General features: G+C 34.5%; 1 protein-coding gene across 3 annotated transcripts in view; it reads right to left on the bottom strand.

Annotated features, from left to right (window-relative positions):
* The window catches only part of BMP2K (BMP2 inducible kinase), a 127,096-nt gene that overhangs the window by 47,042 nt on the left and 63,022 nt on the right, over positions 1-17,032 (bottom strand). For all 3 annotated transcript variants that reach the window (XM_036260447.1, XM_036260457.1, XM_036260468.1), the window contains 3 exons: positions 13,628-13,760; positions 2,726-2,829; positions 698-777 (listed from right to left, as the gene is read on the bottom strand). In XM_036260447.1, coding sequence (XP_036116340.1) covers positions 698-777; positions 2,726-2,829; positions 13,628-13,760 — 317 coding nt within the window. The remainder of the gene's footprint in view (positions 1-697; positions 778-2,725; positions 2,830-13,627; positions 13,761-17,032) is intronic.

The raw sequence follows: 17,032 nt of genomic DNA, 5'->3' as shown, positions 1-17,032 counted from the left end.
CTCCTTTCCTCTCTCTCTAAAAAAAACAAAAATATTTAAAAAAAATAAAATACAGTCCTGCTTATTAACTTCTAAACTCAAAAAGAAAAGAAGAAAAAAATTAATCATTAATTCAGTAATAACTCAGATTCAGGTCTTAACCTATACAATATGTATCAAATTTACTAATGTAGTAAAATAACTATGAAAACTCATTTAAACATTATATTTCACCACTCTTAATTCATTCATTATAAATTATACGTAGTAGTACATATTTAAATATGTATTAGCACACATAAAATAGTTTATAAATTTTGAATACTCTAAAAATGTTGCCTATAAGAGCTATTTTTCCTTTCCTTAAATAAAAAATCATACAAGCTATAAACTCAAAACATAACAGTTCCCAAATTAGAGTTGCCATGTAATAAATAATGACAACTCCCCACCAAATGACCCAATGTAACATTACCAGTCATATAATCACTCCTTGAGTACTGAGAGTGAGCGTTCAGGTAAGACTGATGTCAAACCAGTCTTTAATACATAAAAGCTCATTTTGTACTCACTATCTGAACTCTACACCACATGCAAGAAGGAACACAATATTTTTTGTGGGTGTATATATTTAATTAATTACATTTTCTAGGATTAAAAATGAGAACTATCCCCTTTTTTTAAAAAGCCTTCTCAAATTTCAGATAGCTTTGCCCACCTGGTTTTTATTTGGCTTTTCCTAGAAGCTGCTTCACTAGCAGTCATGGGTTCAGGAAGAGCTGAAGGAATAGAAGAATTCTGGGAAGAAAAATAAAACCTGTCATTTTAGTTTTCATTTTAATTGCTGAAAGCTTTATTTAAAGGCTATGGATATATTCTTAAATTTAAAAAATATTATCTGTGAGATACTATTACTGTCACTGCAGATAACTACATATCATTCACACATATTTGCCAGATCTAATCTGCAAACCACCACATGTTGCACAAATGTCCCTTTCATATTCATGTGCCACAGAAACCCTTCAAGAATAAGCAGAAACATATCACTGTATCCACTTTACAAGTGGGCAAATCTCTGTTGAAAAAAAAGGATTATATTATACTTGTAAATCAATGACTACTTCACACTTTGAGGGAAAAAAGCACATGAGTAGTGTTGTTTCTAAATATTGCAAACATTTTCGTGACACTGCGTGTAAAATCTGAAAACCAAGAGCAAAGGCTTTCCTCACTTGTTGGTGTTCTATTTGACTTACAGCACGTACTCAAATGTTTACTAAAGAAAAAGCTAAAAATCTATAACCCTGCTGATGTGGCTAAATTGGGCTGAGTGTCGCTCTGTGCACTGAAAGGCTGCCGGTTCAATTTCTGGTCAGGGCATATGCCCAAGTTGTGGCTCGATCCCCGGTCAGGGTGCGCATGGCAGGCGACCAATCGATGTTTCTCTCTCATACTGATGTTTTTCTCCCTACCTTTCCCTTCCTCTCTCTCTAAAATCAATAAAAACATTTTTAAAAAGGAAAAAGAAAAGCTAAAAATCTATAGCCAAATGTCAAATAAAGCTACTTTTATTACTGGAATGTTAGAACTGCATCACTTTCAGCTTCAACAAAGAATATCTGTCACAGTAAGAACTTCAAAAACAAAAAGTAAAGGTACCAACTTCCTTCTTTTTCTTAGTGGAGTGAATTAAGTTATACATAAAGAAAAACCGACAAGCGGAAGCAAGCCCAGAATGATCTTTAGAAAGCTGAGAATGGCTTAAAGTCAGTGATGATTCTAGACCTTTATCAAAATTAGCAGAGACCTGCCATCCTCAGTTAATCTGATGTAGTTAAATACAGTGTGCAGACACAGGATATAATTCAAAGCCTTTCACTGACATTAACTATTACTAACTCAGCACCTTCCATGGACTAGGCACTGGGTTTACATTTATTATTTGTAGTCCTCATAATTACTATCCCTGTTTTACAGAAAAAGAACTAACATTAATTAACTTCCCAAAATATAGTTGGCCTCATTAGTCGCGGGTCCCACATCTGAGGATTCAACAAACTTCAGATCAAAAATACTACTCAGGAAAAAATGTTTTGTTGTTGCTGACTTGCACTATGGAGTTAGGGCTACAATGGCTGCATCTCTACTGACACGTAGAGACATTTTTTTTCTTGTCAGTATTCCTTAAACAATATAGTATAATAACTATTTACATGCCATTTATATTAGGTACTATAGGTAATCCAGAGATAATTTAAAGTACACAGGAGGATGTGTATAGATTATATGCAAATACTACACTGTTTTATATAAGGAACTTGAGCACCCAAAGATTTTGGTACCCACCTGAGTCCTGACACCAATCCCCTGCAGAAAATGAGGGATGACTATATTCAACATCAGTCCCTGATAAAGACAGGTCTCTCCGTTTACAATGCCTCTGCTCTTTACACCAAAGGGAATCAAACTTTCTCAGTGTACAGAATGCTCAATGTCTCAGATGTCACTGTATTTCTCTCAAAAATGCAAAATATCATGCAGTGCCCCAAGTCTACTATAGCTTCCTACAGCACTTCCTCACACAATTTGGCAACTGTGGCTTTATATGAAAAATACTAATCACAAACATTACTAGACTTGTCATGAAACAAATAACTCTGAAAGTGTGTATGTGTATACACACACAATTATATATGTAATCAAATTGATTTTAAATTCATACCCCGCTTTAAAAACTACTTACATTGATATTGGAGACTGGACAATCCTTTTTGGCAAATTTAAATGCAAAATAAGACACTTGAAATATATCAGGTCTACGCTCTGGATCTGGTTCAAGCATGAACCCTGCAAGAACAGGTTAAAATGTTAAGATGTTTCACTAAACACAGAAGTTATATAGGGGCACAGTAATAGGATTTTATTTATTTATATTTCTATCTATCTATCTATCTATCTATCTATCTATCTATCTATCTATCTATAGATAAAGACAAATCAGTCATACAACAGCTCTGTACCTATCTATCTATCTATAGATAAAGACAAATCAGTCATACAACAGCTCTGTACCAGAAGCATGATTAACAAATGTAGATATTCTTCTGAGAAAGTGAAATAAAAGTGAGGTTAGTAAACACTGAAGAATTATTCATGAAAATTCTGGGCCATACTAGGAGTCCTTAATGGCATTACTATCTAAAATACCTCTACTAATTTTTAAGTAATCTTGAACCACTGAGAAAAAACTAAATTGTGTGGATTAAAAAGTAGTACAAGGTGGACAGTATAATTTTCCAAAAATATGCTTTCTTCCCACACTGATGCTAAAAGTATTCACCCACCATTCTATATTTCAATGTGTTCTACATATACTGTTCAGAAGTATGAACTGAGTTTTACAGCTCTATTATGTATGTTCTCACACCAACATGATAGCATTGCTTGAAATGTCTGACCTACTTTCTACAAAATGACCAATACCATTTGTCTTTCTTGGGTGATTGTTAATTTACAATTTCACAAGAAGGTTGACACATATACTCAACTCACTTCTTTAACTGAAAAATTCATATTTTGTTAAAACTCTCCATGTTCTAACTCTGATTAATTAATTAACTCAGTTCTTAAAATGTTCAAATCATTTTTAAACCTATTTGGAATGTAAGACTTACAACAGTAATTAGATTAATATTCTGAAATTTGCTAACAAAATTATATACAGAGATCAAAGTATATGAACAGCTAAATTAAAATTATAAATTAAACTTCGTTCAATTTTTTCCATTCGAATTTAAGAAATTTTTAAACAAACAATTTATAATACATCTCCTACAGTATGATAAACTTATTTTGGTTAAAAACACAGTTGTAGTTTGGCAAGTAACAACACAAACTTAGCAGAAATTTCTTTGGGAAATTATGAACTCAGTTTTTAAACTATTCTGCATGTAACTTTATTTTATGTACTGAAAAAGACTAAGATGTATAACTTATAGAATTGATTTTTGTATTATTTTACCACCACTGTTAAATGGAAAACACATTTAATTCTAGTATTTATTGGATTATATTCAACCTCTTTCCAGAAAAGATTTTAAGAACCTACAAAGTTTAGTTTATCCTCCAAAATCATACTTTATCGTGACACCCACAGATATTAAATGTTTTAAAAGTAACAATAATCTAGGGATAAATTTAAATAGGGTTCTAACAATAAATGCTTATTCAAATAATTTTTTAAACAAACAATTCACGACAAACTTATCAAGTTCACAAACTTAAGATTCTACTTTTCTAACAATTCAGTTTATTTGGCTTTTAAAATCTAATTATAAATATTTATTCCTATAAAGGAGTTGAAGTGGCATTCAAACTATAAGACTTTTTAAATATATGAGAACATTAGAACTAATGGAAAAGTAATAGCTGAGAGACCATAAAAATAAAAACATAAACCCACCAGGATGATGATGTCCATAAAGAAATTGCATATGATGACTTAGTCTCATAAATATAGGCCACAAATTTAGCTCCCCACCTTCTAACTGTCAACACAAATAGGGCAACATGATCCAACCCATGAATCACAGTGTCCTTCACACAAAAATAAACCAGATGCTAAGAAAAAGCACTGTTCCTGATACCAAAAGCAAACAGTAAATTCTTCTTTGAGTTGTTCTAAAGCTGGCTCCCACTGAGTAAACGCTACCCTTAAAAAGCTGCAATAAAAAAAAAAAAAAAGTAGCATTGAGTAACGTCTTATACGCTCCTTCCATGTGGACCAGTGACATAACACCTAAATGCAGTTAGGTAAAAAAAAATTCTATGGGGTAGAGGAGAGTATGGTATGAGAATGCACTTCTCTGGCCTACCTTAATCTAGAAAAAGCTTTTTAAGTATCTATAGAGAAATAAAATGATACATTAGGCAATGCTACATGTATATATTTTTTCTTTCATAGTAGATGAAAGGCACTGAAGGGAAATAAATAAACTTAAGATTTTATGTTCTCTAACCAATATTTGTATAAGTAATTCTATCTCTGAAGCTAACCATAGTACAACATCCTCTAATGTTAGGTAGTTTGGCTGTGGGTAGAGATGATTCATCTTAGAAGCAAACAGGATTCCTAAGTCCCCGGTTCATGTTTCCATGTGGGAATACATCTGTGGAAGCCAGTTTAGTTTGTTTAACTGTACCAATCCCATTTATGTGACATAAAAGGTAATGACTAGCATTTTAATAAAGTAGAATAGAAAATATTAAAGTGCACTATTGTGGTAAGTATAAGCAATGTTTCATAAAACCTGTTCCATATGCACATATGTGTTTAAGTGTACCTGTTCACAACTAAAATTTATTTATTATTATAGATCATAAACAATTTGAGAACCACTGGGCTAATGACCTCTCCCCACATAACTCATTCCTCTCCAAGAAAAAGAGGGTGATTTGCTTGTTAGACTAGAAAAACAAACAAACAAAAAAACACACCCAGCATCCACACATGCCCATCTCTACTGCTCTTTCTTTCAGAACAGTTTACTCTCGGGACATGTATGTTCTTTGCAAAACCATGGTTTTGCAAGTGGTCTGCTTCTGTGGAAGAAGTCTAAGGTTTTCCAGCATTGCCTATGACTAGGTGTGAGTAAATATGGGGCATGACATCTAAATTTCTTTCTACAATTTACCTTACCTACTAATGTTGACAGTTTTATCTGATGGGCTACTATATCCCATCTCTGAATTGGTTCTAAATTCAAAGTATGAAAAGGCTGAAACCCACAGGTAGAAAATAGCTGAATTTTACCTCTGAATATTTTTATACTGGATATCATCACCCATTAAAAACGGAAAAGAAAATAAACTGAAAAATGCATAGTTAAGCATTTAATTTAAATAATATAATTTCTCAAACTGTCCAAAAGAATGGGATACACACTATCTCCTGGACTACTGAACTACTGAATGATAAAACCGAAGTGCAAAGTATCTAGAAGGCAGAAATAAAATGATCCATCAGGCAAACCTACACATCTTTCTTTTCTTTCATAGATCAGCTCTACTCCAGCTAAACAGTGAGGCATATCTACCAGGATGACAACTTAAGTTTAATTTTAGATAGGTGGTTCAAAGCCATCTTCTCACAATAATGAAACCTCAATTCTAGTACTTTTATTAATTCCCACTTCATGACAAAAACACTGTATCATCTACAAAAATATGCTCTTGAGGAGAAGGAATGAATTATGAAATGCATGTGTCCAGTTCATCTAAGAGATCAAGTTTAAAAAAGAAAAAAAAGGCAGAGAAGCTAAAATACAGCCTTGTTTACTCAATTTAAAATGACCATGTGAATCACCATGAGAACATTCCTACTGTCGCTGACTATATGGCAAATATAAAATCGACTTCTAAAAATGTATCCACATAGCCCTGGCCGGTTTGGCTCAGCGGTTAGAGCGTCGGCCTGCGGTCCTGAGAGACCCGGATTCGGTTCCCGCTAAGGGCATGTACCTCGGTTGCAGTTTGTCCCCGGCCCTGGCCCTGGTCGGTTGTGCGGGTGGCAGCCACTCGATGTGTTCCTTTCACGTCGATGTTTCTCTCTCTCTCTCTGTTCCTCTCTCTCCCTCCCACTCCACCTGAACAAAAGATGGAAAAATGTCCTCAAGTAAGGATTAAAAAATAAATAAATAAATAAATGTATCCAGCCCTGGCCGGTTTGGCTCAGCGGTTAGAGCGTCGGCCTGCGGTCATGAGAGACCCGGGTTCAGTTCCCGCTAAGGGCACGTACCTCGGTTGCAGTTTGTCCCCGGCCCTGGTTGGTCGTGTGGGTGGCAACCACTCGACGTGTCCCTTTCACGTCGATGTTTCTCTCTCTCTCTCTCTCCCTCCCACTCTATCTGAACAAAAAATAGAAAAAATGTCCTCGGGTGAGGATAAAAAAATAAATAAATAAATAAATGTATCCACATAGACATGAAAGGCTATTTCTCTACTCTTCTTAATTGGGTAAATCTTTCTATTGACACAAATCCATTAATATAATCTGAGAACACAAAATAGTCTCAGCATTAAAGGAAGTATATGATTAAACCACCACAGTACTTCCAACTGAGGTATAAGACATATCTCATTAAAAGACACTTATCTGAGGCAGCTGAATTAATTATGTTTGTACTAATTTTACATCAGAAAACACAACATCCATGCATTCTCTAACAAAAAGAACAGCTATAGGAGCTGCTGCTGCTGCTACAGCAGTGGGAAAATGAAATTATGGTTTAATTAAGGGCTCAAGCCAAAAATTAAATCAAGGAGTTCCCATTTAAGTTACACGGAATGATAGGTCCAAACCTGGGCCTAAATCAAAGTTATACCAGCACCCTTAATCTAACAGCTCAGCAAATATAATAGGAAAAGACTTTGGATACAAGTATCAAAAGAAAGGGGAGGGCGAGGCACAAGTGCAGATGCAGTTCAGGTGACTGCTGCACTACTTTTGTATCCTTGGTGAGGCCACGGTTGCCACATCAGAACTGATGTGGGGCCGCCACCTGCGTTGCATTGCTGGCTTGCAGTTCCCACCTCCTTGTGTCCGTAAGCAGTGATGAGGCCACTACGTAAATCCCTTCACAGTGGGATTAAAAAACGAAACAAAACAAAACGAGGAAGGAGCAAAGCATCAATTACAAATGTCTTAATAATAAAAAAAAATGTGGCAGGAAAAGATATATTAAGAGAAATCTAAAGAAAAATTGGGCAGGCTCTAAAATCCACTGAGATAGCCAAAATGGTGAAATAAAGAAATAAATCCCAAATGCAAGAACAAGAAAATTCTACAGAAGAAGGGATAAATGAAATGGAATTAAGCAAGTTATCAGAGGTAGAGTTCAGAGTAATAATTATGAGGAAGCTCAACAGCATGAGTAAAAATATAGAAACAATGAGAATCAACCACTGGAAATGAAAAACCATCAAGTGGAAATGAACAATGACTTAGCAGAAATAATGAACACATTGGAAGGAATAACCACCAGAGTAGAGGAAGCCAGGGGTCAGATCAGTGCATTTGAAGACAGGGTAGAAAAAAATCACCCAGAGAACCAATAAGAAAAAATAATTAAAGCACAGGAGAACAGCTTAAGAAAACTGTGGGACAACATGAATCATAACTACATCCGCATCATAGGAGTTCCAGAAGAAGAAGAAAATGAGCAAGGGTTAGAAAATATATTTGAAGAAATAGTGACAGAAAACTTCCCTAACTTGGTGAAGGAAAAAGGCATACAAGTTCAAGAAGCACAGAGAGCCTCAAGTAGAACCCAAAGAAGCCCACACCAACACACATCATAATTAAAATGCCAAAAATTAAAGACAAAGAATCCTAAAGGCAGCAAGAGATAAGCAATAGGTTACCTACAAAGGAACCCCCATAAAGCTATAAGCTGACTTCTCAACAGAAACACTACAGGCCAGAAGAGAATGGCATGAAGTATTCAAGATAATGAAAAACAAGGATCTGAATCCAAGACTACTCTATCCAGCCAGGCTATCATTCAAACTAGAAGGTGAAATAAAGAGCTTCCCAGACAACAAAAGGCTAAGGGAATATATTAGCAGCAAACCAGCACTGAAAGAAATGACAAAGGACCGTTATTGCAGCATTATTTACAATAGCTAAGACATGGAAACAATCTAAGTGTTCATCAGTGGATGAATGGATAAAGAAAAGGTTATGCACATATACAGAGGAATATTATTCAGCCATAAAAAGGAAAGAAATCATGCCATTTGAGACATCATGAATAGGCCTGAGGTCAGATAAAAGACAAATACCATATAATCTCACTTGTATATGGGATCTTTAAAAAAAGAAACTCATAGATACATAGAACAGATTGGTGGTTGCCAGAGATGGGGGACTGGGTGTGGTTGATATGGTTGAGGGTACAAATTCCTAGTTATAAAATAAATAAGTCCTAAAAATGCAATGTACAGCATGGTGACTATAATTAGTAACACTGTACTGTACATTTGAAAGTTGCCAAGAGAGATCTTAAAAGGTCTCAGAACAAGGGAAAAACAATGTGTAACTATGTGAAATGATGGATGTTAACTAGAATTACTGTGGTGATCATTTCACAATATATACATACACTGAATCATTATGTTGTATACCTGGAACTAATATATGTCAATTATATTTCAATTTTAAAATTAATTTAATCCCAATAGATAATCTGCTAAGGTACAGAACCATAAAGCAATAATATGTTAGCAGACCCAAATGCAATAAAAGACAAAGCATTCATTACTGTTCATTATGATTCATTATATTACTGCACAAAGTAAGAGGTGAGAAAAGTAATTAGTTACAGTTAACAGTATATCCTGAAATAAATAATAATTTATGATAAGCCCCTGGCAGATGCACCATTAACCTGCAAAACCAAGTTCTGCTTCAAAGTATCAAAAGAAATCTCTGCAGAGAAAGTACACGCCAGTGAGTATCTGACAGCACATATCCTGAACCTTACCCAGAAAATTAGCAATTAGGTTACCTCAGGAAGAATTACAATAGATTTCAGTAGTACTGGTAGTGGTGGTTATCACCACAATGTAAGTATTAAAAAGGCCATCTCGTCCTGGCCAGTTTGGCTCAGCGGTTAGAGTGTTGGCCCTCAGATGGAAGGGTCTCAGGTTTGATTCCCAGTCAAGGGCATGTACCTGGGTAGTAGGGCTGATCACCAGCCCCAGTCAGGAGTGGTGCAGGAGGCAACCAATTGATGTGTCTCTTTCACATCAATGTTTCTCTCTCTCTCTCCATCCCTCCCTTCCACTCTCCCTAAAAATCAATGGAAAAAAGATCCTCGAGTGAGATTAACAAAAAAAAAAAAAAATTGTTGGTGAACACATAATATACAGATAATGTGAAAAAAAAAAAGAATAAAATTGCAAGGAGTCTAATTGTTTTCTGAAGATATGACATTATAGATATGCATGTTCTGGTTTAAAAAATATCTATTCTGTTAAACTTTTCTACCTAAGACAACATTGAAAAAGTAAAGTCCATAAAAATCTTTTGACAGGAGATAAAATACTCACATTTACTTGGATACTTTTATTTTACTCAACCATTTTTAAAATTTCTGCCTAGCTCTCAGAAATAAGTTTAAAAACTTTAATACATGGTCTGATTTATACAAACACTGATGAAAACTAAAATCTATATATTTATTGACAAATAAAAGCAGCAAATTGCACACTAGAGCATCAATTAACAAGAACCAATTAAATCCTAAAATTATCAGTAGTGTCTAGCTTTTCAAACTTGCCATTACAAATGTATAGTCACACACATATACACACAGAGAAAAAGGGGTAAAAAGTCAACCCTAATGCAAGAAAACAAGATCTTCTTACTACTTGAAGCAAATTAAATAACAAATCAGGGTATATCCTATCCAGTCTACCATACAGTAAAGCCCAATGAGACTGTTCAGAGTTCCTAAGACATTGCAAGATCCCCAATAAGATATTCAGTTCAATTGTGATTGAAACATTACACTTAGGGCCCTGGCCAGTTGGGTTCAGTGGTTAGAGCGTTGGCCCACGGACTGAAAGGTCACAGGCTGAATTCCCAGTCAAGGACATACACCTGGGTTGTGGGTAAAATCACTGGCCCTGGTGGGGTTGTGCAGGAGGCAACCAAGCAATATGTCTCTCTCACATCAATGTTTCTCTCTGGCCTTCTCTCTCTCTCCCATTCTATCTAAAACATCAATGGAAATATCCTCGGGTGAGGATTAACAATCAAAGAAAACATACTTAGCAACAAAGCAGTGCCACAGTTACAATGATTTACAACAAGAGCTTCAATAAAAAGTTAAACTTCAATTAGCCAGAACATGCAACAGCCCAAATAAATTCCTTCATCTATTCTTTGAGAATTCCAATTAATCAGGGTTCTTTCATGTTCTTGATGCCCTAAGTTTTGGACAATGAAGGAGGAAAGCGACTAGATAAAATAAAGTGGATTATGGGTCTGATGTTTATACTCTAATGGTATGTTTGCTTCTAAAAAATTTCACATTCACCTGACCAGTGTGGCTCAGTGGACTGAGAGGTCCAGGTTTGATTACCCAGTCAGGGTACATGCCCAGATTGTGGGCTTGATCCTCAGAAGGGGGTGCACAAGAGGCAGTCAATTAATGTTTCTGTCTCACATTGATGTTTCTACCTCTCTCTCCCTTCCTCTCTAAAAAAAAAAAAAAAAAACCACAAAAACAATAAAAACATCCTCTCTCTCTAAAAACTCAATAAAAAACATATTTAAATAAATAAATAAATAATTTCACATTCTGCAAAATGGCAGGCTAAAAATAACACGGCTAAGGGAAAAACAGATTTGGGACAGACCACTGGAAAACTATACAACTCTTGTCATCAGCACTGACAAAAACATTCATTGGTACCTGGGAAGGTCACCTGGACTGCCCAGGCAGGCCGATTAACTTAGCTGGAGGCTGTTACAAAGATATAAAAACAAGGAGGCTGTTACAAGGATATAAAAAGGCTGGGAGATATTCAATCAATAAAATTGGAACCCTGGGCTGGAGGGGCTGCTCTTAAGGGAGCCACCATTAGTGGAGGGACACACAAAACTGACAGGTAACTCTGGAAGAAAATTTTCACATTTATTATTCTCCAATTATAACTAAAAGTGTTCATGCTGGAAGTGCAGGAGCCAACCTTCGGGCTATTTCCTTTCCCCCGTAAGTTATAACAACATTTCCTTGACTCTATTACTCTGGTTCCCCTTGCCTAGGAAAAATATCCCACATGAAGCAATGCAATTTTTTTTTTTTTTTTTGTTCAGGTAGAGTGGGAGGGAGAGAGAGGAACAGAGAGAGAGAGAAACATCGATGTGAAAGGAACACATCGAGTGGCTGCCACCCGCACAACCGACCAGGGCCGGGGACAAACTGCAACCGAGGTATGCGCCCTTAGCGGGAACCGAACCCGGGTCTCTCAGGACCGCAGGCCGACACTCTAACCGCTGAGCCAAACTGGCCAGGGCAAGCAATGCAATTTTTGTGTTCTACTGGAATAATTCTTTAACATGTATGAGCAAATCCACATTATAGAAATAAAAAGGTTTGCTTTAAATGATATGTTTGCAAATTGAGGGTAGGTATCTTCTTATGCTCCACTTTCTGTATTTACATGAGCCTCATAAATTACAAGAGTTATCCATTTGTCAAATGGGTATCAACTTTTTTTTTCCCAATTAATCACTTGATTTTTTTTTTTTTTTAATCCTCATCCAAGGACATTTTTTGATATTTTGTTCAGATAAAGTGGGAGGGAGAGAGAAAGAGAGAGACATCGAGGTGAAAGGGACACATCGAGTGGTTGCCATCCATACGACCCCACCAGGGCCAGGGACAAACTGCAACTGAGGTACGTGCCCTTAGTGGGAACCGAACCCAGGTCTCTCTGGACCACTGGCCGACACTCTAACCACTGAGCCAAACTGGCCAGGGCTGATCATCTGATTTTATTCTGGGGTTCGTAGGTTTGGGAAGATTTTTAATGGTTTAAATTTACATGTTAATGGATTCCTATTTTCTTATTCCTCAGATTTAATGCCTCGCTTATAGATTACTCATTCCAGTTTTATAAATAAATTCACATCTATTTTCTTTAAATACATTTATGTTTTATTTTTTACATTTGTCTTTATCTGAAATTTTAACATAAAGTTTGAGGTATAGATTTAGTCTGATTTTTTTAATCTAGAAATTGCCATTAACTCTTTGTATTTCCATCTGTGTTTCTCTGCTGAGTTGAACTGCCATCTTTATCATACAAAATATCAAATATATTTAGATTGACTCTCTTTTCTATTGCATTGCTCCATGTGGTTTGAGGCTATGACAGGGAATATTTAACATGCAGAAAACAGACTGGAAATGCTAGAAACACTTTAATTCAGTGTTGAGAGGTGCTGTTGACTACAAGTTCTAATATATTTTAATGTCTGATGGTCCTCTTCCTCCCCAGATCATCTTTCCAGAAATGTTACCATGTACAAGTGTGCGAAATTAAATTATAGTACCTATCAAAAGGAAGAAAAAAGTCTTAGGGCAGGCTAGAATAAAAGTATTCTTTTGGAATAAAGAGCCCATAGGAGTACACCTTCTGATGCACTTAGGTTGCTTCTGATAACAATTTAAAGAATACATATTAACAAGGGCGGTCAAGTAAGCAACAATCTAAGATTAGCTATACTTTGATCCAAACAAAAGCAACAGATCTGGATATTTGGATTTCAAAAGAACAAAGACCAAAAAATTAAATGTTATGCTCTAAGTTTTTCCAGAAATTCCAATTTCCTTCATTACATAATCTCTGTGTTCTACAAAAGCTTATCTAGGGGCTTAATGTATTAGTCAGTAATTAGGTCACTTTCATTCCATAAAAGTCTCTAAACATCTTTTTAAATGTTTTTCTTTACTATAACTTTATAAAATTATAATAAATAAAATTAAAGGGCTAGACTTAGGCAAAGGGATGTAACAGCAGGCCCTATGTACAGTATCTTACAATTGTGTCATAAATTTTTCCAAGTACTTACTTATTAAGCAATGTATGTTATGGGAGTAACGAGAATTGTCTGGGATGGTGAAGCTGCCATCACAGATAGCAACCTGACTCTCACCAAAAGGAAGAGTGAAGAAACAAAGTTTATACAGTAAACATCCCAGTGCCTGTAAAATAAAGAAGCATAAACATCATCAGAACTCAAGTAAACAACTTAACCACAGGCTATAAAAATAGCATTAAAACAAAAATTAAATTTGTTATTTAAAAGGTTAATGTTTCTATACTGAATCAATCTTTTCACAAATTACTTGCTTAAGCAAATTAATGTGCTTAATTTTTAGAAGACATTTAACTACCATTTCCATGTTTTTCTATCAATCTGTGGCCAGCTAGCTGGTTGAATTAATGCTATCATAGAACTCTAGATATAACTAAAAGTAGAAGTGGTCAGTCCGTTTTAGAAAAAAAAATACTTTTATTTCTTCCACAAGGAAAATATGTATTTAGTACATAACTAGCATATAACCAACAATGTAAGTACAAGGCTCCTTCTAGCAGCACCTTTTTTAAATTTACTATAAAACATGTTTTAAAATCCTGGGATTCCAAATATGAATTAACCAGCACAGTCAAATTTATCAGTCACTAAGCATGTGCCATTATTTTATACTATAAAAATTAGTCCCTATTTCTCTGGATAACCCTATGATTTTTATTCTATAATCCACTATCACATATGTACTTGGGTAATCTATGTGAAAATTCAAAAAGGTAGGGCTCTGTCTGCTTCACTTGGACAGCTTGACATGACAGCACCAATAAATCTATTTGCTGACAACAAAAAATCAAAATACTTTAAAAAATAAAGTTCTAGCTAAGCTGTTAACAGCTCAAACCAGAAAACCAATAATAAAATGTAATTTTCAAGTCAAAAAATCATTATGTTGTCACAAGAAGTGTCATCTAAAACACTATAAGGGGTATTTCTAACTCTAAACAGATTGTATAAAATTAACACTGTAAGGGGTATTTCTAACTCTAAACAGATTGTATAAAATTATCCAATAGTTAGTATACAATTATATTAAAAATACTAAAATTTGTCCTTATCATCTAAAAATAAGCAAATCAATGTTGCTTTGTTGAATTTTCTCCACATATCAGCTTAGTAAATGCAACTAACAAATACTACTATGAAGATTGCAATATACAGAAACACCTGTGTGAGTTCAGTAATATTAATTTACTAATCATTACTTTCAACATTGTAACAGTTTTCCAATGAAAAAATTTAAAGGCTCTAGAGATGTCAATATATCCATTCAAAGACATTACAGTGTTATTTATTTTTAACAAAATTGTGAAGATTCTGAATAGAAAAATCCAGTTCTATGTGGCTTTAAAAAATTTATGATATTTATTCTATAAGTAAAACATCTTCAGCATGTATGCAATAAATTGAGCATAAGGTTCCCTCAAAGCATTTAAAAAAATACTATTAATGGTGTAATATCTGCATTAAATGACATCTTTCTCCTACCCAGAGGACAGTCTATGCAAAAGAGATACCATTTTAGCCATTTTCATGTTGTCAATCAAAACTTTAGTAATGTGTCTTCTGTCACACTAAATGTTGTGGGAGTTTCCAGATAACAATTTTAGACAGCAATGTCAGTGTACTTAAAAAACACAAATCTAAAATATTCTGCTTCATGCTGGGTGAACAAAATGAGGCGTCCTAATTTTTTCACATCAAAGGCATTTCCCTCTTTATCCATTTGCTTTAATGAGAATTGTTCAAAAAACAAGAGGGAACAAATGACCTGATTTTGAAGGCTATCGCCACCCTACATTTCCCTCATCAAAAGGTAGCAGGAAGCATCTCTCAGCAAAAATGCTGTAGCGTACTTCTGTTTCATATGAGCTAAGACAAGCATAAACATGATATCATGGAAATTCAAGTTCTATCTCTATCTCTAAACATAGATTCTGTGTTGTTGTTGTTTTTATCATTTTCTACTTCTCTTTTATCTTTGAGCATCTATAACCCCACAGTTATACCTGGAGTTAGCTGTTATTGAAATACCACTAACCTATAAATGGTATAAATTTTAAACTTATTGCTCAGAACGTAGTATGCATGCATACTAAGTCTGATGAAAAATAAACAACAAAAAATATTCCCTCTCCTTTCTGTTAAGATACTGGGTAACAACATGTGTTTAGAGAGCAAATTTTTTTTTAATCAACTCTTGATGATTTAAAAACAGTATTGGGCTATGATGTCTGTCGTTTCTTCTGCTGTTGAAATAGATTTTTAGGTAATACAGATTTCAACAAGTCACGAAATTAGGCCAAAAAAACTTCCACAATCACCTCTTCTAATACTTTCATTTTATCAATTATGATCCAATTGAATTTGATTTCTACATTATAATATAAGCCATTTAATGACTGAATGCTGAGAAAAGTGAATTGAATTTGAGTTATATAAGCTGGGCATCTATAAGCAGCATTTTATTCATAGTTTGATTCAATTATGTATATGGTTAAAAACTCAACTACCACAAGATTTAAGAACTACAATTTGGTGAAAAAGTATATATTATGTGGACAGATATAAAGATACCCAAAATATTATTTTTTTATTACTTGCAGGAATATTTAGGTATCCCAACCCTAATAGGAAGAGGCCAGGAGAAGGGAACTAAGGAGATATTCATTTGGTTTCACACATTACTTTCAACTACTTTCTGAACATTTAACAAAATAAACATGACTTTTCTAGTAAATTCTAGTATTTGCAAAGAAATTTTTTTTCCTTCATCTCTAGCATGGTCACTAGTGGTTGACACAGCCAAATACTAGTTGAATTTAAGTGGATTCTCATTTAAAATACTTTTCTTTTCATTTATTAAATACAGCCCTGGCCAGTTTGGCTCAGCTGTTAGAGCATCAGCTCACAAATAAGCCACATGTTTGGTTCCTGCTGCAGTGGTTCTCAACCTTCCTAATGCTGCAACCCTTTAATACAGTAACATTGTAACATAAAGTTCAACTATATAGAAACACAATCTAGCTTAATAATTCAATCCAGATATATATCCTAATTTTAAAAACCTTCAATATGTATGTCAGTCAATAACATGGTTATAATTTTTTTAAATGTTTTACTCATGTTAATTTCCTAAACTAGTCCAGACATTATCAGTGTAATTACTCAAGAGTTATGTCCAGCTTTTCCATAAAGTGATCAACCAAAATTCTACTCAACCAAAATGCTGTCAACATTCATATATAATCTAAAAACTAAAAAATATCATGGTAAAAAGTTACAGTATATGGAGTCCTTTATTTGCATTTTTATACCTAAGCTTTCCATCTCAGGATTAAGAAGATAAAACGTTCTAATATTTTTCATCTCTTGAATAAGAAT

Source organism: Molossus molossus, unplaced genomic scaffold, assembly GCF_014108415.1.
Source record: "Molossus molossus isolate mMolMol1 unplaced genomic scaffold, mMolMol1.p scaffold_m16_p_1, whole genome shotgun sequence".
Lineage (NCBI taxonomy): Eukaryota > Metazoa > Chordata > Mammalia > Chiroptera > Molossidae > Molossus > Molossus molossus.
The sequence above is the reverse complement of the archived record's forward strand: the minus strand, read 5'-3'. Positions and strand labels throughout refer to the sequence as shown.